Source organism: Dendrobates tinctorius, unplaced genomic scaffold, assembly GCF_039654945.1.
Source record: "Dendrobates tinctorius isolate UK_male_01 unplaced genomic scaffold, ASM3965494v1 ptg000058l, whole genome shotgun sequence".
Lineage (NCBI taxonomy): Eukaryota > Metazoa > Chordata > Amphibia > Anura > Dendrobatidae > Dendrobates > Dendrobates tinctorius.
Genome location: NW_027361726.1, coordinates 16,136,895 through 16,161,215, shown reverse-complemented (window position 1 = coordinate 16,161,215; position 24,321 = coordinate 16,136,895). Strand labels below are relative to the sequence as shown.

Genomic DNA, 24,321 nt, shown 5'->3' with positions numbered 1-24,321 from the left:
CAACATGGTAAAACCAATGGTGTTATTGAAAAGTACAACTCGTCCCACAAAAAACAAGTTCTCACGCGGCCGTATTGACGGAAAAATAAAAAAAGTTATGGCTCTGGGAAGAAGGGGAGCAAAAAACGAAACCGCAAAGCAGGTCATTAAGGGGTTAATATAGAACAGGTGATGAAACAACCAACCAAAAGTTAAAGATTGTTTATTTCTGGGAGAAAAACTAACATTCAGGTAGTTTTCACCCTTGGTGAGATTAAGGCTGTGTGCACACGTTGCGTTTTTTTAAGCGTTTTTGCTGCGAAAACACTTAAAAAACACATACAGAACGCACTCCATGCATTCCGCACATGCTGTGCTAATGCTGTGATTTTTTTCCGAGGCGGAATCGCATCGCGGCAAAAAACGCAGCATGTTCCTTTTTGCGGAATTGCCGCAATTCCGAAAAGAATTGCCGCGATTCCGCACCCATAGGAATGCATGAGATTCGCTTACTTCCTGCATGTGGCTATGCCCACCATGCACAAAGTGAGCTGATCATGTGCGGATGGTACCCACGGTGTGGAGGAGAGGAGACTGTCCTCCAGGCCCTGGGTACCATATCCCTGTAAAAAAAAAAAAAAAAAAAAAAAAAAAAAAATCAGGTTATATTCACCTTCCGGCATCCAGCGCAGCCTTACCGATGCTCCCGCCAACTCCCATTCCCAGTAATGCCTTGCGGCAAGGACCTGTGATGACGTAGCGGTCTCACGAGACCACTACAGTATCGCGAGACCTCTATGTCATCAAAGGTCTCACAAGGCATTACTGGGAACGGGAGCATTGCTGAGGCCTGGGGACGCTGCGCGGGATGCCGGAAGGTGAGAATATCACGATTTTTTATTTATTTTTTTTTACATCCTATCTTTTACTACTGATGCTACATAGGCGGCCTCAATAGTAAAAAGTTGGTCACACTGGTCAAACACTATGTTTGACCAGTGTGACCAACCTGTCAATCCAAGCGATGCTTCAAATCGCTTGAAAAGTGCTTGAATTTTGCACGCGAAAATAACTGTGCAAAAAAACGCATGTTTTTCCTGGGAAGAAGTGCGTTTTTTTTCTACATACGTGGGGATATAGCCTCAATCCCAAGATCTTGTTGCTGCAAAGCAGGTGTACTACCCAGTAAGCCACTATGAGATTAAAGAATGCAAGATCAAATCATTAAAGGTTCAAGTCTTCTCTTAAAAGGGATGAAAAGGTAAAAAAATTAATTTAAAAAATATATATTTAAATGACCTCCCCATTGGAAAAAAAAAAAAAACCAACAACAAAGTTTCAAATCAATCGACTTCAGGCTATGTGCACACACTGCGGATTCACCAGCGGATTTTTCCGTGCGGACCCGCAGGTAAAGTGACCTGCGGATTGGCCTGCGGTTTGACACCTGGACAATGGAACTGGTGCAAACCGCAGCTGAATCCGCAGAAAGAACTGACATGTCAGTTCTTTCTGCGGATTTAAAACCGCAGCTTTTCCGCAGTGAAAAAACCGCAGCGTGTGCACAGCGGAATGTAAATTCCATAAACTTACATTGTACTGTACACTGTCTGCGGAACTGCTGCGGATCCACAGAGGCCAAATCCGCAGCAGAATCCACAGCGTGTACACATATCCTCAACCTTATCTCCTTTCTGTTGTCCTTGTTGGGATTCGAACCCAGGGTCTCAGGGCAGCAAAACATCAACACTAATCACTACGCTGTGCATGTTATACCACACTGCAGGATATAGAGCAAGTAATAAAAGGAAAATTAATAAACACATCTCTCTCCATACTGACAAGTTCATTTATTCTTTATAATATAGAAAAAGTGACCACACATACAAAAAGATTTTGTGAGACTTGATCCCTTAGTACTTTAGAACAGGAGTACTAAGTAACCACTGAGCCACCTAGCAGAATAGGCTAATATTTCAGTATAGCGCTAGCACAATCACAAGTAATTTTCTTTTTTCTAGAGTAGATGTAAAGGACTCTCTATGTGCTGATGAAGTAACCTGATTTCCTTTCAGAGTTTATTTTGCAACTTGAACACAGGACCTCAGTGCTGAAAACCATCAATACTAACCAATGAGCCACCATGCTGCCTGGCGAGGGTGGGAGGAAGCCATTTATTCTATGTAATACAATATGGCCATTGGTGTATTGGACAAATAATGAAATCATCGCAGGTTCAAAAGTCAAAGATTATTCTTTTAGATATAGCCACTCATCCTTTTATTGGTTGTTCTTGGTGGGATGAGAATACAAGACCCCAGTGCAATAATATAGCAAGTGCTAACCACTGAGCCACCAGGGCAATAATGAGCAACACATTATTAAATTATTTCAGGTTCAAGTCTTCCCTAAAAGGGTAAAAGTCTAAAGGGCCTGTCACACTAAGCGATATCTCTAGCAATATCGCTAGAACAAGTGATGTTATAGCGATATCGCTGTGTCTGATACTTACCTATGACCCGCTCCCCCGCTGGTTATCGCTGATCGCGCAAGAACGTCCTGTACCGTTTCTTGTCGTCAGCTTCCTGCGGCGCTTCCTGTGGAGAGACGAGCGTGGATGCGGGCGGGAGGACGTCAGGATCGCCTGGTGTGACAGGTAAGTAGCGACCCCCGTCCCCAGCGATGTCGCTGGTGAGATCTGCCTGTGTGGCAGCTCACTAGCGACCACTTAGCGATCTACCAGCGATCCTGACTGCGTCATACCGCTGGTCGGGATCGCTGGTGCATCGCTAAGTGTGCAGTACCTTAAAAATTAAAAGAAAAAACTTCCCTCATTGACAAAGAAACAGTTTGAAACAGCTGAAAGATACAGATCTATCAATTTCAACCTGACCTCCTTTTAGTTCGTTTGTGAGATGTGAACCAGGACCTGAATGTTGCAAAAGGTGAGTGCTAACCACTGAGCCACCAAGACATTTCTTTTATGTAAGGCAATATTGCATATAAGTGATCAATCTACCGCAGTGGGTTTATATAAAGCAAATGTTGTCTTGGTTGGATTAGAACCCAACACAGCTGCAAAAAGTCAGTGTGTACCACTGAGCCACCGTGCTAGATCAAATGATTGTGATTCCCCAGCAACCAAACCACTGCATAATTTTTTTTCCATTTAAATGACCTTTTTTTTGCCAAATAAATACAAATATAGCTTTAAGAAAACATTGCCGCATTGAATGCAACAAACTTGGTGGGATTTGACCACTGAGCTACCGTGCAGCCCCAGGTAAGAGACTGTTTCTTCTACATAAAGATATTATTCAACAGCATTTCTTGATGAGATTAGAACGCAGAACCTCAGCACGGCAATCCAGCAGTATTAACCACCGGCTGCCGTGAGTCATAAAGAAGTAATTTCTTCTATATAATTCAGAAGCAGAACAAGCAATCAAATCACTGCTGATCCAAGTTTCCTATAAGGCTAGTTTCACACTTGCCTTTTTTTTGCAGTGCGTTTTTCCCGCAAAAAAACGCATTGAAAAAACGCATACAAACGCATACAGATGCTGCCTTTTTTTTCAAGCATTTTTATGAGCATGCATGAAAAAAACGCAGCGTTTTTATGCGTTTGTATGCGTTTTTAGTGCGTTTTTACCGCGTTTGCGTTTTTTCCAACATTAGGTGGCCCCTCACACTAACCCAAACCATGACTTTACTAACCCTAACCCTGACCCTAACCCTTAACCAAACCATACCCTGATCCTAACCCTAACCCTGACCCTAACCAAACCATATCCTGACCCTAACCCTGACCCTAACCCTTAACCAAACCATACCCTGATCCTAACCCTAACCCCCCTTAACTAACCCTAACGCTAACCCAAACCCCTAAATTCCATTGTCTAAACTAATGGTAAAAAAAAAAACGCATGTGCAAAAAAACGCATACATAAGCATGCCAATGCGCACATATGCTCACCATAGACTTATAATGGGTGTCTTGCTGTAAAAAAAACGCATTGCGCGCGCATGCGTTTTTTTGAGGCAAGTCGGACGCCCAAAAAATGCAACAGGTTGCATTTTGTGCGCCCGAGCGCAAACCGCAAAAAAACGCATGCGCGGAAAAACGTGTACAAACGCATGTGTATGCGCACATAAGCGCATCCCATGCAAAGTATAGGAAAAAAAAACGCATGCGCTATTTAGCGCTAAAATACCGCGAAAAAAAACGCAAGTGTGAAACCAGCCTAAGAGGGGGAAAAAGTAAGATAGTACATTAATTTAGTTTTTTCCCCAAACAAATTCACCTCCTCTTCTCCTAATGACAAAGAAATATATTGATTGTGTCAAGGTTGTCAGAACACACGAGTCCGGCAGCTGCAACATGGCCTCCTCCCTTTTAGATGTTTTCCTTAGAGGGATTTGAAGCCAGGATCCCAAAACTACAAAAAAAAAATAAAAAAAAAAAAAAAAAAATGTGTGAACCACTGAGCCACCATGCTGTCTTGAGAGCTTATTTAGGAGGTTGTTCTCTCTGAGCTCAGTGCTGCAAAAAAAGAAAAAAAAATAGAATTAGACTTACCGGTAATTTGGTTTCTAGGAACCTTCCACGACAGTCACCTTGGAGGATGTCTCCCCGCCCTAATGGGGGACAGGGATCACAAAGAGGTTAAATAACCCTCCCCTTCCTGCTACCTCCAGTGTTTTTTCTGGACATACTAGCATGAATAGTTACCGCCAAAGTGCAGGAATCATCCAATAAGGTATTTAGATAGGGAGGGAAATTAGTGCTGTCGTGGAAGGTTCCTAGAAACCGAATTACCGGTAAGTTTAATTCTATTTTCTCCAGTCACCTTCCACGACAGTCATCTTGGAGTCATACCAACACTAATTTGTTAGGAAGGGACCACAGCTTGCAGAACACATCTGACAAATGTTAGATCCCTATCAAAATTTGTGTGCACAGAGGACCAGGTGGCGGCTCTGCATATCTGCTCCGATAACGCGTTCCCTCTCGCTGCCCAGGACGTAGCGACTGATCGAGTGGAGTGTACCTTTAGAGACTCGGGAGGAGAGAGATCTTTTGACGAGTTTGCCAGGCAGATGGCCTGTTTGATCCAATTTGCAGTTGTGCTTTTTGCTGCTTTCTTTCCTTTATTCTGTCTTGAATATTGGATAAAAAGGTTCTGGTCAACTCTCCACTCCTTGGTTAGCTCAAGGTAATGGAGAACCACTCTGCGAACATCCAAAGTGTGGAATCTTTCTTCCTTCGCATTAGAAGGATTTGGGCAAAATGAGGGCAACACGATATCCGAACCCCTATGAAAGTCTGAGACAACTTTGGGAATAAAGGAGGGGTCCGGACGTAGCACTATGCTGTCCGAGTTGAGTGATAGGTATGGCTCTTGTACCGATAGGGCCTGCAATTTACCTATACGTTTAGCTGTGGTGATTGCTACGAGAAAGACTGTCAAAGTGTCAAGGTCTTTAGTGAAATTGAAGGTAAGGGCTCGAATGGGGCCTGTGTTAGACTATTGAGGACTAAATTAAGATCCCCGGGGGGGGAACCTGACTAGGAAGTGTAGGCCGTATCCTGCTTGCAGCGGTCATAAACCGTTTGAGCCAATGGTGTCTGGCCAGGTCCTGGTCAAAGAAGGAACTAAGGGCAGAAACTTGTACCCTCAATGTGCTTGGAGTAAGCCCTAGCTCTAAACCCTTCTGGAAGAAATCTAGGACCTGAGCAATGTTGGGATGGAAGGAATCAGGGACACTAGGAAGACACCAGGAAGAGCACTTCTTCCATACTTTGCCATATATGGCCTTACCGGTTTTCTGCTTTTTTGGAGAGTCTGGATTACCCCATTCGAGAGACCTCTGGCCTTCAGGATGTTGGCCTCAGTAACCAAGCCACAAGGTTTAGTTTGTTGAGATTTGGGTTATAGTAGGGGATCCTGATGAATGAGGTCGCTTTTTTGGGGTAGGAGTAAGGGACCTTTCTGGGCCATATCCATCAGAGCACTGTACCAGCTTCACCCTGGCCACAATGGAGCACAAAAGGATTGTCGTGACCTGGTCCAATCTGATCTTTTGTAGCGTCTTTGCCAGCATAGGGATTGGCGGGAAGGCATAAGCTAGGCTGAAAGCCCACGGATGGGCAAAAGCGTCTATCCCCCGGGCTCCGTATGAGGGACTGACGGAGAAATATGTTCCTGTTTTTGCGTTTTGAGCATTTGCAAATAGATCGATCTCTGGGTCCCCCCATCTCACGGTCAGGGATTGGAAGACCACTTGGTTCAGACACCATTCTCCAGGATGGACATCCTTCCTGCTGAGGAAGTCCGCCTTGGATGTTGTCCAACCCTTTCAGGTGTACCACTGAGATGGACAATAGGTGTTTCTCCGCCCAGAGGAATATTAATGCCGCCACTGACTTTAGGCTGACATACTTCGTGCCCCCTTGGTGTCTGAGGTAGGCTACCGTAGTTACATTGTCGGAGTAGATCCGAACATGATGGTTTTGGATGAGGGATGAATCGGCTATCAGTGCTTCTTCCACCGCCTTTAATTCTCTTCGAAGATCTGGCTCTTATGTTCTGGGACCATTGTCCTTGGAAGATTCCTCCACCATGGCTCCCCAATCTCTCAGGCCGGCATCAGTACAAAGTACTTTCAGGGGAAGCTGATCCCAGCTCACCCCCCGCCTCAAGTTTCGTCAGTTCAGCCACCATGAGATAGCAGATTTCATGTGTCCTGGAAGTGGAATTCTTCTGGACAGAATGTTTCGATACTTCCTTGAGCTTACCAGGACGTATGATTGAAGGGTTTGCGTATGTGCCTGAGCCCAGGACACTGCCTGAAAAAATGACGTCAGGGACTCCACAATGGACATGGAGTCCCTTAGGGTCGGTGCCCTTTATTTTCTGAATTTGGCAATTCTCTGGCGAAGGTCGTGTTGACGATCCTAGGGAAGGAAGGATGTCCTTTCTCCCCCCCCCCCCCCGAGCCTAAGAGAATCCCCAGGAATTTCTTCCTTGGGGAAGGGTGAAGGTCCGACTTCTGAAGATTCGGGATCCAGCCTAGGGATTCGAGGATCTCCAGAGTTCTTGACACATCCTGGTTTAGTCGAGATATTGATGATGCGATGATGATCAGGTTGTCTAAATATGGAACAATACATATTCGTTGAAGACGGATGAAAATTACTGCTTCGCTCATGACCTTTGTGAACACCCATGGCACCGAGACACACCGAACGGGAGAGCATTGAACTGGGAGATAGCTGATCCCCCCCCCCAGTCATGGGAGACTGCGAACCTGAGGAACTTCCTGTAATCCGGATGGATTGGTACATGATAATAATCGTCCCTCAGGTCTATCGTAGCCATCAGCCAGCCCTGTCCAATGAGGGGGACTGCCGATTTGACCGATTCCATCTTGAACCTCCGGTATTTGATAAATTGATTCAGGGGTTTCCAAGTTTATGATAACCCTGTATTTTCCGGAGCACTTCTTCACGAGGAATAGGCAGGAATAATGTTCTCTGCCTATCTCTTGCTGGGGTACATATGAGATTACTTCTTCCTGTAAGAGATGTTGAAGTAAGGTTTATTGGAGATCTGGGGACTGTGACGGGGTAATTCTCAGAGTGCTAAGATACTGGGGGGGGGGGGGGGAGACATTCGAATTCCAGCTTCAGCCCATTGCTTTTTGGAGAAGTGGAAGGGAGTCTAAGATCTCTTCCCTGGGGGTACCCCGAGAGAGGTGTTCCTCTAACGTACGAAGCCAGAGAAATAAGGCTCTGGCGACGCATGTAGAGGCTACGTTTGCTTTGAGCAGATTCGTAGACGTTTCCCAAGACTTTTTAAGGTGACTTTCTATCTTACGATCCATGTGATCTTTCAATTGGGAAGAATCCTCTAAAGGGAGGGACGTTTTCTTGGTCACCTTAGAGACCTGGACGTCTATCTTAGGGATATCCCAAATAGAATTGTCGTCTTCAAGGGGAAAGCGATTCTTTAGCTCAAAGGGTACGCTAAGTCCTTTCTCAAGGGAGGACCACTCCTGAAATACCAGATTTTGGACATTTTCATGAACCGGAAACCCTTTCCTACCTCTTGGTTTCAGCCCCCCAAACATCTCATCCTCAACTGAGAACTTCACCTCCTCTTCCTCAACCCCCATGGTGTTTCTCACCATGGAGACCAGCTCTTCCATATCCTCAGAAGAGTAGTAGTACTTTTTTTTTTTTTAAATCGGGTTTATGGGTGGATGTGGAGTCCTCATTTTCCCAAGTATCCTCAGACTCTGAGGTACGAATTTTTCCCGAGTCTGAGTCTGTTTCCTTAGGTGCTATTTTCTTCTTTTTAGAGAGGGGGATGCGGCACAGGGGTCTGGGAAAAGGCTGCCATGGAGGCCTAATTCTGCTTAATGAGTGTTTTGATACTGTCCAAGAGGGAGAGCTGTTCGGTGCGTAGTATGTCCAAGGTTGGCACAGCTTCTTCTTATAATCAAAAGGAAGCCTGGAACCACAAACACCACACTTGCTGCTGGGTTTATTCTTTGGGTCAGAGACCTTTTCTCCCTGAGGCTATGTGCACACGGTGCGGATTCTGCTGTGGAATTTTCCACGCAGATTTTGCTAAATCTGCAGGTAAAATGACCTGCGTTTTACCTGCAGTTTTTGTGTGGATTTCCCCTGTAGATTTCTATAATGGAGCAGATGAAAAACTGCTGAACTGCACAAAAGTGACATGCTGCAGTTTTAAATCTGCACGGAAAAATCTGCAGCATGTGCACAGTGTTTTTTGTTTTACATTGCCTTAAATGGTACTGTACATCACTTGCAGTTCTGCTGCAGTTCTGCAGGGCCAAATATGCTGCAGAATTGCACCATGTGCACACCCTAAGGCTATGTGCACATGCTGCGGATTCACCTGCGGGTTTTTCCGTGCGGAACCGCAGGTAAAGTGACCTGCGGTTTTCCCCTGCGGTTTCACACCTCTACTATGTTAAAGATGTGAAACCGCAGCGGAATCCGCAGAAACAATTGACATGCTGCGGTTTATAAACCGCAGCAAAACCGGGCGGAAAAAAACGCGTAAGCACAGGTTTTTAAAACCCATAGGGTAACATGGTACTGTACCATGTCTGCGGAACTGCTGCAGTTCCGCAGGGCCAAAAACGCTGCGGAACCGCAGCAGAATCCGCAACGTGTGCACATAGACTAAAAAGGAGAGAGAAGGTATACTCAATGACCCATGCCACCAATGTTTGGACAGTAAGGGACCAGCCATGCTACTCACGGTAGGAGGGGGAACACTGGACTCCGCAGACGCAGCTGCCGAAGGTTTGTCGTCGTCCATAGTCAGCACCAGTCACACCGACACACACACTGCACCTTACATGGAGCTCCTGACCCAGTTATATAGGTGTCCACAGTGTTCAGTTTTGTGCCCCTCCTGGTCCGCGGGGAGGAACCTTTCGGAACGACCCTTCACCAATCCACCGCCGGAGCCCTCTGATCCTCCCCCGGGCGCGTGTCACCTCCAGTGCACGTCGACACCGGCAACATATGAGGAAGGATGCCGGGGAGCTGCGAGAGGACCCCAGCTGCACTACACAGCCCCGCTTTACCCCTGAAGAGGTGCGGGAGGGGACCCGAGTCGCATAGCATGGAGACAGGAGCAGCCACCTGGAGAACTCCCCGACCTCGGCTGCCCGGCATGGTAAGTTTGTAGGAGCTCCACACGCCGGCAGCACCTGTAACCTCTTCATGCCCCACTGGGGGACAGGAAAAACACTGGAGGTAGCAGGAAGGGGAGGGTTATTTAACCTTTTTGTGTTTCCTGGCCCCCATTAGGGTGGGGAGACATCCTCCAAGGTGACTGTGGTGTAAGGTTACTGGAGAAAAATGGTGGTAACCAATGAGCTGCCCTGAATAGTAGAATGACATTTCTTCCATAGCACAAGGAAGAATATAAACATTCCTTGCAGATGTTGCCCTTGGTGGACTGTGAACACAGAATACAAACACGGCAAACCACTGTGGAAGCAGTGGCCAGAGGCAGGCTAAAGCAGAGGACGGCCTGAACGGGGAACAGAGGCCAGAGCCGGGGAGGCAGGCCGGTGGGGGGTAATAAGGCAGTAGCCAGAGGCAGGCCAAAGCAGAGGACAGCCTGAAGGAGGAACAGAGGCCAGAGCTGGGGAGGCAGGTCGATAGGGGGTAATAAGGCAGGGCCCAGAGGCAAGCCAAAAGCAAAGGCTGGCCTGGAATGAGGCAGAGACCAAAGGCAAGTCGAGGGGGGAAAATGCAGAGACCAAGCAGCAAAGGCAAGAGGTGGGCAGGGATGACAGGCTGAGGCAAGAGGTGGGCTTGGGAGACAGGCTAAGGTCAGAGGAGGGCCAGGGGAGGCAGGAAGAGCTGGAGGGGGCAATGGGAGAGGCACAGGCGGGCCAAAGGAGAGCGACCCAGGGAGGAGGAATCAGAGCAGAGGTGGAACAAGGCAGTGGTGAGCCAGGGGGAGGCAGAGGCTTTTTGTGAGAGGGAGCAGATGCAAGAGGCTGGTCGGGGGGAGGGGAGAGGCTGGTCCGGGGGGAGGTTTGAGAGGGCAGAGGCCAGAAGCTGACCACGAGGGGGGGCGGAGAGGTGAGAGGCAAAGGACAGAGGTGGGCCAGGGGAGGCAGGAAGAGCTAGAGGCCAGAGGTGGGCGGGGGAAGCAAAGGCAGGCCAGGGGGCAGAAAGAGGCAAAGGCTAGAGCAGCGGATGGCCAAAGTAGAGAGCAGCCCGGAGGGGGCAGAGATAGAGACCAGATGAGGGTCAGGGGAGAGAGGCAAAGGCCAAATGCCGTCAGAAGAGGTGGCTGGGGTGGTAGGGAAGAGAGGCAAACGCCAGAGGCGGGCCAGGGGAGAATGCAGGTGTCAAAGGAGGGACGGAGGGGGAGAGCAGATAACATTTTTAATTTAAAAAATATACAAAGTAAATGAAATATAAGTTGTCTGAGTCTCCTCTCAGCTTCCAGCTCCTCAACCCCAGAAAAGTAAACTCCATGAGATAACGTGGTGACATTGGACGCCGGGAGCGGTGAGTGACCAGCGGAGGCGGCTGCAGTATTTTAATGCTTTATTCATTGATTAAAAGAATATACATTGAACATAAACCAAACAACATCAGTCGTCGCTAACATTCGGCTGTTTCCTCATTTGTGTCATTCCCCTGTCAGGAGTTTCTGAATTCGTCTCCCACGTTTGTTTCTGACCTCGTTGATAAAACGCCGCCATCGTTGCTGCCACATCTGGCCTGTATGTTGTCCCCCCCCTCCCCTGCACAGCACGCCCGTGGCTCCTCTACACTGATGTACATCATATAAAATAATCCGCACGGCGTGTGCTGGAAAAAACGCAGCGCACACCTGTCCGAGAGCAGCGTCCTTAAATATAAGATGGTAAAACCATTTTTTTTTTTTACTTTGTAAAACACATAGAAACTTTTTTTTTTCTTTTTCTTACTATATCTCCATAAATAGAATTCGCATCCGGACATCTGTTAAACGTAGATGGTCGGGATTTTTTTTTTCGAAGTCGCGGCCCGGGTGCGGTCAAGCTCTGCTGGACACCCCCCTATCGCGCACACACTTCGTCGGCTATTGGTTCATTATTGCAGACCGTCCATATATATATATATATATCGTTAAATGCACAACATTCGTACCACTTAAAACTGGGGTCAGATGGAAGTCTCACAGAGACCACGTCCGTACCGCGGTTGCCCTGAAACGAGATAAAGGCGGCTTGTAAAAGCCTCTCGGATAGAACGAGATATTAAAACAAACGTTATGGAATGTTTTCTCTTGGTAGTAACGCGTGATAGCGGCTCACACCAGCGATATCTCTTCTCGTTTTTTTTTACATTCGCTAGTCACAGTGAAAACAGGTGTGTGTTTCTTTAAGAATTCTTAGGCGTTGTTCACACTGAACCACAGCACAGCTGCGTACCGCAGGTCGAAACCCGACCTTTGTGTTTTTTATATTACAATCTAGCAGTGTCGCGGCGGGCGGCCACCCATGACGGTGGCACAGCCCACCCCCTCCCTTTCCTGCCAGCATGTGGGCACTTCTTAAAAGTTTATTAAGTTTAATCTATTCTTTGGCAGCTGAAACCGGCGCTGACAGAGAAAATCCAGTGACCGTCGTCAGGTATCTCACGACTAAAAGCTTGCAAGCGTCTAACTGTGGACATAAAAAGACAATTATATATAAGGGGAGAGAAAAAGAAAAAAAAGACAAAAACTAAAGAAAAAAAAAGACAAAAAAAACTTGGGCCTGTGTACAAGTGATCGCCCGCTGGCTCGAGTCCTTTCGCGTTTTGGAGTCTGACTGCACCCAGAGGCCCCAAAAGGAAGAAAAAAAAATATATATATTTATCTAACGCATGACCCAAAAAAAAGAAAAAAAAACAAAACCAGGATCATGTGACCTATCAGCGTACAGAGTAACCACTGACTCTCCAGGCGCATCGGGATCCCCCCTTCTGAAGCTCCACGTCAGTTCCAAATCAATTAGCGCACATTATATACAGAATCACTGGCACAGAAATATATGGAAACACAAAGCAAGAAAAAAAAAAAAAAAAAAAAAGGGAGTACATAACGTATATCATACACACAACAAACAAACCCCTAAGGCCGTGTTCACATGATGCTTTTTCTTTTGCATGTTGGCAGGAAAAAAAATAAAAAAAACATTGGAAACGCATCATTTGAACACGGCCTGTAAGGGCATGTATCTCCCGAAATCAGCCAACTCCCCGATATTTTCCATCAGGTCCTGCTATAATCGATGACCTTATTTATCAGGGGTCTTTTTGACCTCCGGGGGGGGTAAATGCCCTTTTGGCCAGTTATCCATACACAGGACTCAATGGCAAAATTCATCTACGAAGTAGGGGGGATAAAAAAAAACAAAAAACACAATACACAAAGACCCAATAAAGTTCAGTTCTGCACGAGAAGGTTCTGCTGCAATTGCTCTTGATATTTTCCGATGTGGGAAATTCTCTACTGTCCGCCCATGACCTGCCGAGCTCCGGAATCCGAGAGAATCGCTTCTAACCGTGAAAAAAAGACCCAGAAAAACAGCGTCGCTTTCAGCTTCTGAACCAAGAGCTGACGTTCCTCAGTCCCATCAGTCCGTACACGCACCATTTCTTATTTTCTATATATATAGCGCTAATACTGATTAAACACGGCACAAAGGGTTAACTCACTACTGAGGAAACATGATAAGACCCTAATTGCATATTGTAACCACAAGGAGGGGGGGAAAAAAAAAAGTAAAAAAAAATATTATATATATATATAATTAAATGCCTTCGCTGAAGTTTTGCATCTCGCGGTAAAAGTGTCGTGCCGGCTCGGTGAAGACGCTGAGCAGCTCGATGTCCATGACGGCGCGCCAGGGTCGGGCCAGGCCGATGGACACCTGCTCTATCAGGTTGTGAACTGGGTCCACGTCCTGGTCGGCCAGCTCGCTTTGGTCAAAGTCTATGCTTTCCTCAGTAACTTCCAGGACTTTCAGGTCCGGTCCTCGGAGACGGGCGATAGCGATCAGGTTGTGGGCCCAGACTGTGTAACCTGCGGGAGAGAATGGCGTTACTGGGGGAATTGCAGCAATGTGTCACTTACTGGGCTGCTTGTTGCAGTTTTGATAAAATTCCTGTTTTCTCTGCTGCAGATCTCTGAATGCTGAGCTCTACTGATAATCTTCTGCTGATAAAACACTGATTGAGCTGAAAATAAAACCTAAAATGCAAAAGTGCATTTAAATAGCATAAAAGCCATCCCATCATCAACAAGGTGACTCTGGTCGGGGCAGTCCTACATTGTCTAATATTAAAAATCTTATCCTGTGTCAAAGTTGACGTCCGTGTGTGAATAAGGGCAGACAAAAGGACCGGATCCCAGCCAGTGGACACCAGTCAGGGGAAGCCTTTAAACACAATTTCCAGCTCAGGAGAGGGAGGCCACACCCCAGCTTGCACAGAATGAAAAAAAAAAAAAAATACAAAAATTGAGCTTGGTTTGAGTTGGTACACATGCAGAACATAAACACATGTTCACATTGGCTATAAAGCATTGCTCATTTTGTCTCTTGTAGGTTTCATGTGCTTTTTGTGCTGCATGTATACCAACTCAAACCAAGCTCAATTTGTTGTTTTTTTTGTGTCAAAAATGCAGAAAGCAGCCCAGTCAGTGACACATCGCTGGAATCAGCTACATCATGCTGCTCTCATCACATAGCAAAAACCTGCCGACAGATTCCCTTTAAGTAAGGAACTGAAGTCCGATTCCTCGAACTCGAATACAGAATGATGGGAGTGGTAAAATATGCAACACCGAAATCACAATGCGGTATTTTTTTTTTGTCAGGAAGCGCTTACGTGTGTGTCGTCCTATTCGCTGCGGCACATACCAGGGAGCAGTGATCTGCAGAGAATCCCTACAACCTGCCGGCAGCATCGAGAACAAGTCTTCCTGCACCTCTGAGATCGGCCCGGCCATCAGAGGCCGGATTCAGAATTTCGCCTCCAAATTTTAAGTTCTATTCAAAGGTTTTCCCCACTACTGAGACACTCGGGGAGGGAAGTAGATATCCATTTTATAGGGGCCGTCTGCCCCAACATTCCCTGCATGCTACAAAAGCTCTTGGCTATAAGCTGATCAAAGTGCCGGGACTCTCAGCGATCAGCTGTGATTAACTCTTCAGTGACAGTCAATGTTCATTTTCTCCAATCACTTAAAGGGAAATGAACTCCACATCAAACACAAGACAATAGAATTTAAGAATATAAATACATGTAAATATTTGTATTCACATTTTATTATATAGCTATAATATTTATTATATATCTATAATAAAATTTAAATACAAATATATACTTTTTTTGTTTTTAGGCATGGACTAAGAGAAACAGAAAAGGAGGCCAACTTGCCTTCCAGTACTGGTCACTTCAAAAGTCTCCATTGCCTCCATATACTGTCGGATCCCATCAGAGGTCACAGCACCGTCACATGACTGAAGGAGCCAGTCATCAGAAATATCCAATCACGCACCCTCCTGGTCACATGGCGGCTGCAGCGGCACTCTATTCTGGCAGAGATCTCTGCAGAGACCCGCGTTGGATCTGCCGGGGTCGCTGTAAGGAGAGTATGGCTCCGTTTACTCTAAGGCTATATGCACATTGCGTATTTGATGCAGTTTTTTACGCACGTAAATGGTCCAAAAACACAATGGAATACTTATGCAAGGTAACTCAATGACAATCCTGAAGTGTTGTGCACATGATCAGTAAGATACAGTCCGTATTTGCAGCGTTTTGTCTGCAGCATGTCAATTCTTTTTGATTTTTGACCCATTGAATGGACAGGAAAAAAAATGCATGCAAAAACACCAAAAAAAAAAACGCATGTAGTTTCCGCCACAAAATGCAAAAACCTTGCAGAAAATTCTGCAAGCAAATAAGCAACGTGTGCACGTAGCCTAGAGAAATCGGCGTCAAATAAATATGTCCGGCCTGATGACCCCTTTAAACGCTGCTGTCAATTTCAAATAGCAGCTGATAAAGCAGCGATCAGAGACCAGTCACAGGCGCTGAATGTCTAAGAGCCGATACCTGCCCTGCGAGATGTTATGGGGCAGGAAAGGGTCAATCCTGACAGTAAGTGTTCAGTTTCTTGGTGGCGCCACCTCTGAGGAAAAGAAGAACTACACTGTCCATTCACATCAGTGAGCTGCCTCTGTAATGCAGTACAGGACGGGTCCTCAATGGTTTCGCACAGCACTCTGGAGCATGGCGTTCGCCCCTTAAATGTCCATACGACCCAATTCCATGCAGTGTCACCCTCTTGAGACCCCTTACCATGGATCGCCAGCAGCGACAGCCTCATGCACCTCCAAGCCAAAAGGACCAGTGGGTCTTCATTTCTGTTGTCGCTGAGATCCGGGAAGCCAGACGTGTCGTTGACATCATTCATGAGGATGAAGTGGGTGAGGAATGTGTCATACTGCCGGGAGATGAGGTCCACCACCGCCCCGGAAACGCAGGTGATGTAGCTGTCGAAGTGAATCCTCTCCAGCGGGATGCCGGGCTTGAGTATTCGCAACATGTCATCGCTCTTCACATCAAACGCCATCATGTACACCCGGAGGTTGGCGCTGTTCCGCGTCAGTGCCCTCCAATCCTCGTCCTCCGGCATCTTGTCTAGGGTTTTGCTCTTGAGCGAGGTGCTGTGGACCAGGAGCGAGAGGCGATGCAAAGGCACGTGGTTATTATTCGCCAACACCCGCGTCATTTCTGCCGTGAAGTCGCAGAAGTCCAGAGCCAGCGAGCGCAGGTTGACGAAGCGTTCCAGCTCAATGGCCGTCACCAGGGTCGTGTCGGCGGATGTGTGGTTGTCCAGGAGGCTCAGGTGCTCGATGGTGTTGGCAACTGGATTCGACAAGGATGACAGAGAGGTTGGGGTTACGATCTCGAGCATGAAACCGCAGGAGAGCCACTTCAGATGCCGGCTGTTTGCCAGGATCTCCTCGAACAGCTGTTGGATCCTGTGAACAGAGATCTAGGTTAGCAAATGGGTGCTGCAAAATTAGGAATGATGCCCCCAACCCTTCCCCAGCAGCTGGAGACCCCCATAACAAGGACCCTTAGGCTGGGTTCACACGTAGCGGAACTCTCGCGGAAATTACCGTGAGAATTCCGGAAATCCATTCTCTCCTCTCCTCCGACCGTGGGTACCATTCGCAAATGTTCTGCTTACTTTTCGCATGGTGGGCACAGCCACATGCGGAGAGTAAGCAGAACAATGCATTCCTATGGGTGCTGGATCGCTGCGATTCCACGAAATTAATGAGCATGCTGCGTTTTTACCACGAAGCAATTCCGCCGCGGTAAAAACTGCAGCATTAGAACAGCATTGCGGAATCCCATAGGAATGCATGGGATGATTATTTTTTGCGGTAAAAACCGCCGCGGAAACGTGAAAAAACTGCCACGTGTGAACCCAGCCTCAGGGAGCAGTGACTGATTGCAGGACTGGTGCCCCCCCTCACCAGCACCACTTACTGTTGCATCTTTTTGCCGCCCGGATCCGCTTTATTTAGGTAAGTGCTCGTTATGGTGCCATTCTGCTGCAAAATACTAATGTCGCCAAAAAGGCTCAGCTTCTGGAGATTTCTGCAAAGATGGAGAAAAAAAAAAAATAGAGGTGTTAAGCAGAGGATGAGGGGGATCTCAAGGGGGTATTCCAGTCTACAAAAAAAATAACAATGTTTGTACAGGTACAGATCACCAGAACGAGGGGCCAATCTCTATCCTGCATGAAGTGAGTGGTGGTATATGCCCCTGCCACATCACACTGCATGGCATGACTGTCAGGCGGGCTGCGCTCATATGCCCATTTCACTATTATCTCCTGGAGGGAAGGGACACAAGTCTCCTAATTAGTGGAGGTCCCCGTGGTCAGCAGACGGTGAATGCAGTCACCATCCATCCAAGAACGCTTCCTGCAATACATTGTGAAATCCTTGGTAAGGAAAGGGAAGTAACCAGACGCCATCTCAAGTCTCCTGTCCAAAGTTCTGGTGATCTATAGAGTCCTAGTGCAGGGCCCTACCATAATTCACTGACCCACCACCTATCAATAGAAGGAAGATAACATTTATAAACTGGGCACCCCATCAAGCTTTCATTGCACCCACAAGATCTTCGTTCCTTTTCTCTCCGATCTGACGCAGAATAATAATGACGGCAGCTCCTCACCGTGACCTCTATGGGGACATCACAAGACTGGAAGGTCCTGGCAGGGCACTACAGAGGGTACATACAGGACTGCCACTTTGTCACCTTACAGGTGGCCTCTTCTTGTGATTTCAGTTTTCTGCTCGTGTCTCGGCTGTCCAGGCAGAAGCTCCTGGATCACGTTCCTGATCTCATGGAGACCAAACACAATGTGGCCTCCTCCCAAGTATCAGGACTCCACAAGAGGTTGCGCCAATGGGGTTAGTCACATGGGACAGAGGTGACTAGCTTCGTGTCCTCCGCTCTCATGAAGAAGTGCTAACACACGACACCTCCCTGAAGAAACACGACCAGAAACCCAAAAAGGTGACTTTCGTTCTCCAGCAAAGCCCTGTAATCCAGCATCAGGAAGACCAGCCGCCAGATTACAGAACGCTCATAGAAAGGTCATACCAAACCAGTGGAAGAACTACAACTCCCAGCATACCCATACAGCCTGCAGCAGCTGGAGAGTCAAAGACTCCAAGAGTGGGGATGGGGAAAGGGACTGTTTTTCTAGGGTCTCCCTGGCACAGGTATAGGGTCAGCTATGGGATGGGGGAGGGGCTATGATCCTGGGGTCTCCCTGAAAAGGTATAGGGGGTTACCTGTGCTATGGGGGTGTTTGGCAGTTATGGGGGTACTAGAGGTCAGCCTATGTACATTATAGAGTGCAGGGAAGAACTTGGATTGGGGGAGAGATACAGAAATAGAGGGGCAGTACTCAAAAAAGCTTTGAGAACAGGGGCCCTCTTCACCAATGGAGGTCCACACAAACACTGTAGCCCCCGGGGCTCACCTGTTGCCTCGCACATATTGGCCCCAGAGTGGATATTAGGCCCCTATACACACACACACTACGGCCCTCCTGTGCAGTGCGGCCCCTGGATCTCACTTGTATCCCGCACACATTGGCTTCTGTACAAACTGCGGCCCCTGCTCATCTGTTGTCCTGCACACAGCCCAGCTCCAGGTGTACATACTACGGCCCCTGTACTGTGGATGTTGGGCCCCTGTCCAACACAGCTACGGCCCCCATATCTCACCTGTTTCCCCGCACATATTGGCTCCTGTACACACTACAGCCCGTGCTCACCTACTGCCCACTTTCCAGACACATTGGCCCCTGAACATTGGCTTATAAACTCCCCTGTACACACAGTGTCACACCACACACTGGCCCCTGTAGCGTGGATATTAAACCCCAGTACCACACACATCGGCCCTGTGTACAGAGCGGCCCCACGCTGTTTAACAAGCATCGCACACGTTGGCCCCATGCACAGTGTGGCCCTGCATACTGAACGCTGGGCCCCCGTACCGCACTCTTTGGCCCCACTCACCTGTTGCCTCAGTACCACACACACTGGTCCTGCAGCCCCAGTACTGAACACATTGTCCTGCTCAGCTGTCGCCCCCAGCACCGACCACGCTGTCGCCCCCAGCACCGACCACGCTGTCGCCCCCCAGCACGCTGTCGCCCCCCAGCACGCTGTCGCCCCCCAGCACGCTGTTTAACAAGCATCGCACACGTTGGCCCCATGCACAGTGTGGCCCTGCATACTGAACGCTGGGCCCCCGTACCGCACTCTTTGGCCCCACTCACCTGTTGCCTCAGTACCACACACACTGGTCCTGCAGCCCCAGTACTGAACACATTGTCCTGCTCAGCTGTCGCCCCCAGCACCGACCACGCTGTCGCCCCCAGCACCGACCACGCTGTCGCCCCCAGCACGCTGTCGCCCCCCAGCACGCTGTTTAACAAGCATCGCACACGTTGGCCCCATGCACAGTGTGGCCCTGCATACTGAACGCTGGGCCCCCGTACCGCACTCTTTGGCCCCACTCACCTGTTGCCTCAGTACCACACACACTGGTCCTGCAGCCCCAGTACTGAACACATTGTCCTGCTCAGCTGTCGCCCCCAGCACCGACCACGCTGTCGCCCCCAGCACGCTGTCGCCCCCAGCACCCGGTCGCCCCCAGCACCCGGTCGCCCCCAGCACCCGGTCGCCCCCAGCGCCGAGCACGCGGTCGCCCCCAGCGCCGAGCACGCTGTCGCCCCCAGCGCCGAGCACGCTGTCGCCCCCAGCGCCGAGCACGCTGTCGCCCCCAGCGCCGAGCACGCTGTCGCCCCCAGCGCCGAGCACGCTGTCGCCCACAGCACAGAGCACGCTGTCGCCCCGAGCACGCTGTCGCCCCGAGCACGCTGTCGCCCCGAGCACGCTGTCGCCCCGAGCACGCTGTCGCCTCCAGCACCGCACACTGGCCCTGTGCACACGGTGCGGCCCCGCTCACCTGTTGCCCCGCACGCAGCCCAGCACGCACAGCACCAGCTCCAGGTAGGTCCTCAGCACCTCCATCCACCTCCCCGAGGGCGGCGCCTCCCCGTCCGCGGCGTCCTGCGCGGAGCAGGAGGGGGGAGAGGCGCCGCCGGCCTCCGACGATCCGGACAGATAATTCTCGGCCGCGAACTCCACCCGCAGCTCCCGCACGAAGCAGCCGCATTTCCGCATGAGGAACTCGAGCCGCGGCCGCTCGGCCAGGGACGCCTGCAGGCTCAGTCGCAGCTCCGGCCACAGCGCCGGGTAGAACAGGCAGTCCCGCCAGTGCGAGCAGGCGGCCGAGGCCCGCAGCCGGTCCGGCGCCGGCAGGAACGAGAAGATGTGCACGACCAGCTCGCTGGGGAGGGACGAGGCTCCCGCATCCCCGCACAGAGCCATGGAGGACACCGGGAGACGAGCGCCGCCTGTGGCCGACTGTCCTCTCCGGACCCCGGGGAACAACAAACGGAGGTGAAGGAGAGGGCGGGGATAGCTGACACTGCGCTGCGGAACGTACCACAACACTGACCCGGGGGGAGGCGGAAGCACAGGCCGAGACCCCTGCACGGACTGCTGATATGAGGCGGACACTGAAAGACCAGAGGAAGACAAAGCACCCACAGCAGAGCCGACCTGACTCCCTCACTAATCCATCATTTCCGACTGACCACATCTCCCCGCTGTAAAACCATGGCATATTCCAGATTGAGCAACTGTATAGTGAGGTCGAACCACTATTCATTCATTATGGGGTACATAATAAATGCTTCATAGGTTCTTCCTTCTTTTACATGAAAAACGCAGACAACATCAATAATCGCATTTTATGGCCAATTGAACACTGAAAAAAAACCCATAATACCCGTGTTCTGTACGTTCTACTGTAAATACCACCCCTCTGCACATTAATGGTATCTTCTAGATAAAGCACCGTTACTGCGATTCTAGACTGTACCACTCTGCTAGTGTAAGAGGGGTGGACGCTTAGTGTTCACCCATATCGTAAGTAAAGTCAGGAGGGGGCGTGACGGCTGCGGCCCCTGTGCTCAGATGGTGCGGCCCGGAGATGCCGCAGTTGTTTTGCTGCGTGCGGCTTCTGTGATGTAACGGCGGTGATGTGCGACAGCGGAAACTCTGGGGTGCAGGGGGTTAACCCACAAAAGTGCAGGAATGAGCAAGTAACAAAACGGCAGATCCTGAGAATAAATGATAATAAATGATACAGACTGAAAGTAAAAAGTATTGTGGTTCTTCAGCTTTTCAAGATGTTTCCTGGGATGAAAAAAAAAATAGGCTAAAGAAAGGGGTTTGTGAATCGAATTGCCCTGGGTAGTGCATTCCAGAAAGCTGGTGCAGCATGAGAGGAGTCCCGGAGACGAGAGCAGGAGGGTCAGCTTGTGGAGGATGATATTCTGAGCCCGGAGACACACTGGTGTTAAAAAAAGCTGCCAAAAATGTTCCTGAAAAGTCAGACGAGCGTCATGCAAGTCGCATGTGCTTTTCTAGCAAGCACGATGCAATTTTAATTTGAGCTATTACACAGAGTAATTCTCTGTCATTTACACGGTGTTTAAAGTAAATATACTTTAATATATATAAGCCACCGTATCCCTCACCTTTCTGATGAGAAGGTAATCTTCCGAAGCCCTTGTCCCCTGTAAATGAGTTAAAAAATAAACATTTTTCTCGCCTGTCCAAACAGAAGATAATCCATTTGTCCCTTGATGAGTCTCTGCTTTATGTACGTGGCACACTGAATGTAGGCGTGATGCGAGCGTTCATCCTGCCAGCCAGCAGAGAAACTGAGCTGCGCCTGATAGCTCAGCTCTGCCTCACGGTGACATGAGAACGTTGAGCGGAGTTCATAATGACCTCCATTCACCTCACTGTAGGCTATCACACACATCTCAGGGTCACTGCTGGCTACAGGATGAACGCTCACATCATGCTAGTGTTCAGTGTGCCAAGTACATAAAGTAGAGCAAGACTTGTGAAGGGACAAATTGATTATCTTCTCTTCGGACAGGTGAGGAATATGGTTGTTTATTTTTTTAATTCTTTGACAGGGGACAAGGTCTTTGGAGGATTATCTTAACGTCGGACAGGTCAGGGATATGTTGGTTTATGATATTCTTTTACATATGACATGAGCTTCAGTGGATTAGGTAACAAAGTGAGTATAAATTTTTTTTTTTTTTTTCATTAAAGTAAAGGAGTCATAGTCTTTATTTCAATTAAAGCAATTTATTCTGGGAGTTGTTTATTTACTATTTGACTATTATTATTATTATTATTATTATTATTATTATTATTATTATGCATTTATATAGCACCATTTATTCCATGGCGCTTTACATGTGAAAAGGGGGAAAATATAGACAAGTACAATAAACATGTGTAAGACAAGGGACACACAAGTACAGAAGGAGAGGGGACCCTGCCCGCGAGGGCTCACAGTCTACAAGGATGGGTGAGGATACACTAGAAGAGGGTAGAGCGGGTCGTGCGGTGGTTCAGTAGACTGAGGATCATTGCAGGCTGTAGGCTTGTCAGAACAGGTGGTCTTCAGGTTCTTCTTGAAGGTTGACTATGGGATTAGTAAAGGGGGCATTTTATAGATGTCTCTCCATTGCTAACTTCAGCGGCCAGTACACAGGTGACATCAACCACACAACTATCACACCACTTGCAGTGGCACCAGGGCAAGTTGGGAGAGAGAGGGTAAGTGCCAGAAATGATGCATGCATTAGATGCGCCATTTCTTGGGCGGCTGAGAACTGATATTTTTAGTCTGGGAGGGGGCCAATATCCATGGTCCTTTCCTATGCAATTTTCAGCCCACAGCTGTCTGCATAGCCTTTGTTGGTTATTAATTATAGGGAGACTCCATATCATTTTTTTGGGGTCCCCCATTTTAATAACCAGTAAAGGCTAAGTATACAGTTATGAGCAGATATTAATAGCTTGGGAAGCTGCATAGGTATTACCCCCTTCCCAGGATATAAACATCTGCCCCCAGCCATCAGATTTCACTCTGCTGGTTAATAAAACTTCAAGGGAGCCCATGACATTTTTTTCTTTAATGTATTGATTTATTAGTTAATTCCAAGTACAATAAGCTGCAAACACACTGTATTAATTATATATGTCTCTGCCAGCTGTATATCTAATCTATATGTATATATTCTGACGGGTCACGCTCTGATTTTACTGTACTCGGCAGATGAAATGTCGGGTTTTCTAAGAGATGGATGTGTAAAAATCGGATGGCACTCACATGGTCCATGTGCTGTGCGATTTTTTCCTCGCACCAGTTGACTTGGATTGGTGATTACGATCCAAAATTCACATCCACTTGCAGCATGCTGATTAGAGTTGAGCGAAACGGGTCGAAAAATTTCAAAAGTCGCCGACTTTTGGCAAAGTCGGGTTTCATGAAACGAAACCCGACCCTAGGATGAGGTCGGCCACGAGGTCGGCGACTTACGCGCCAAAGTCGCGTTTCAAAAGTTTGTTTTGCGCTCTTTTTCAGCCAATCAGGATCCACGGACACTGTGGGCAACGTGATGACATAGGCAGGGGTCACCACCATCTTTCAGAAGGGCATGCAAGTGATTGGCTTGCTTTGGTGGGCGTCACAGGGGTTATAAAAGGGCGTGCACGCCGACCGCCATCTTACTTCTGCTGATCTTAGTATAGGGAGAGGTTGCTGATTCTGTAGGGAGAGCGTTAGGCAGGGAAGAAGAAAAAAAAACCGCTTCTGCTGCTAGCGATTTTGCCTGTACAACACACCAGTCACTGTGTGTGCAGTGCAAGGGGAGGCTATATTGTGGTGGATCAGCGGTGTTGGTTGTTAGGCTGCCTTCTAAGGCTTCCTGACAGCTGCATTGCTGTTTACCCACTGCTCCGCAAACTGCTTTTTTAAAAGCAATCCCAATTTTTTTTTTGTCCTGCTGAGGTACTGAGCGTGCATTTTTTCACACCATACAGCGGTGTACGCTCCTCACACAGTACCGTGTAACGGCTGTTATCACAGCCACAGTGAAGCTATCTGTGTGTCACTCTGTGAGAATAAGTCGAGGACATGTTCCGTTCTTACAGACCTGCACCTACTGGTTTTGTCTAGCTTTCAAACAGTTAAATATATTTGCTGTTTGATCACATTCAAAACAATAGAGAGACAGCGTGTGT

The 24,321-nt window shown here is 48.4% G+C and overlaps 1 protein-coding gene across 2 annotated transcripts; it reads right to left on the bottom strand.

Moving 5' to 3' along the window:
* Positions 1-11,080: 11,080 nt before the first annotated feature.
* FBXO33 (F-box protein 33) lies at positions 11,081-20,626 on the bottom strand. 2 transcript variants are annotated; one of them, XR_012232691.1, is made up of 5 exons: positions 20,105-20,626; positions 17,093-17,203; positions 15,890-16,575; positions 14,963-15,166; positions 13,469-13,604 (listed from the first exon to the last, which is right to left on the bottom strand). XR_012232691.1 is itself a non-coding variant. In XM_073578042.1 (4 exons), exons 1-4 carry the CDS (start codon positions 20,527-20,529, stop codon positions 13,333-13,335), a joined length of 1,494 nt encoding a protein of 497 aa, XP_073434143.1. In that variant the 5' UTR covers positions 20,530-20,623; the 3' UTR covers positions 11,081-13,332. The 2 variants fall into 2 exon arrangements, 1 of the variants encoding a protein (XP_073434143.1); XM_073578042.1 differs by lacking the exon at positions 14,963-15,166 and having other exon boundaries at positions 11,081-13,604; positions 20,105-20,623.
* Between the last annotated feature and the right edge of the window lie 3,695 nt (positions 20,627-24,321).

Coding starts and splice junctions, on each gene's coding strand:
- FBXO33 (XM_073578042.1), bottom strand. CDS start 20,529: ATGGCTCTGTGCGGGGATGCGGGAGCCTCGTCCCTCCCCAGCGAGCTG. Junction 16,576..17,092: donor GGCGGCAAAAAGATGCAACA/GTAAGTGGTGCT, acceptor CTCTGTTCACAG/GATCCAACAGCTGTTCGAGG. Junction 13,605..15,889: donor GTCGCTGCTGGCGATCCATG/GTAAGGGGTCTC, acceptor TCTCTCCCGCAG/GTTACACAGTCTGGGCCCAC.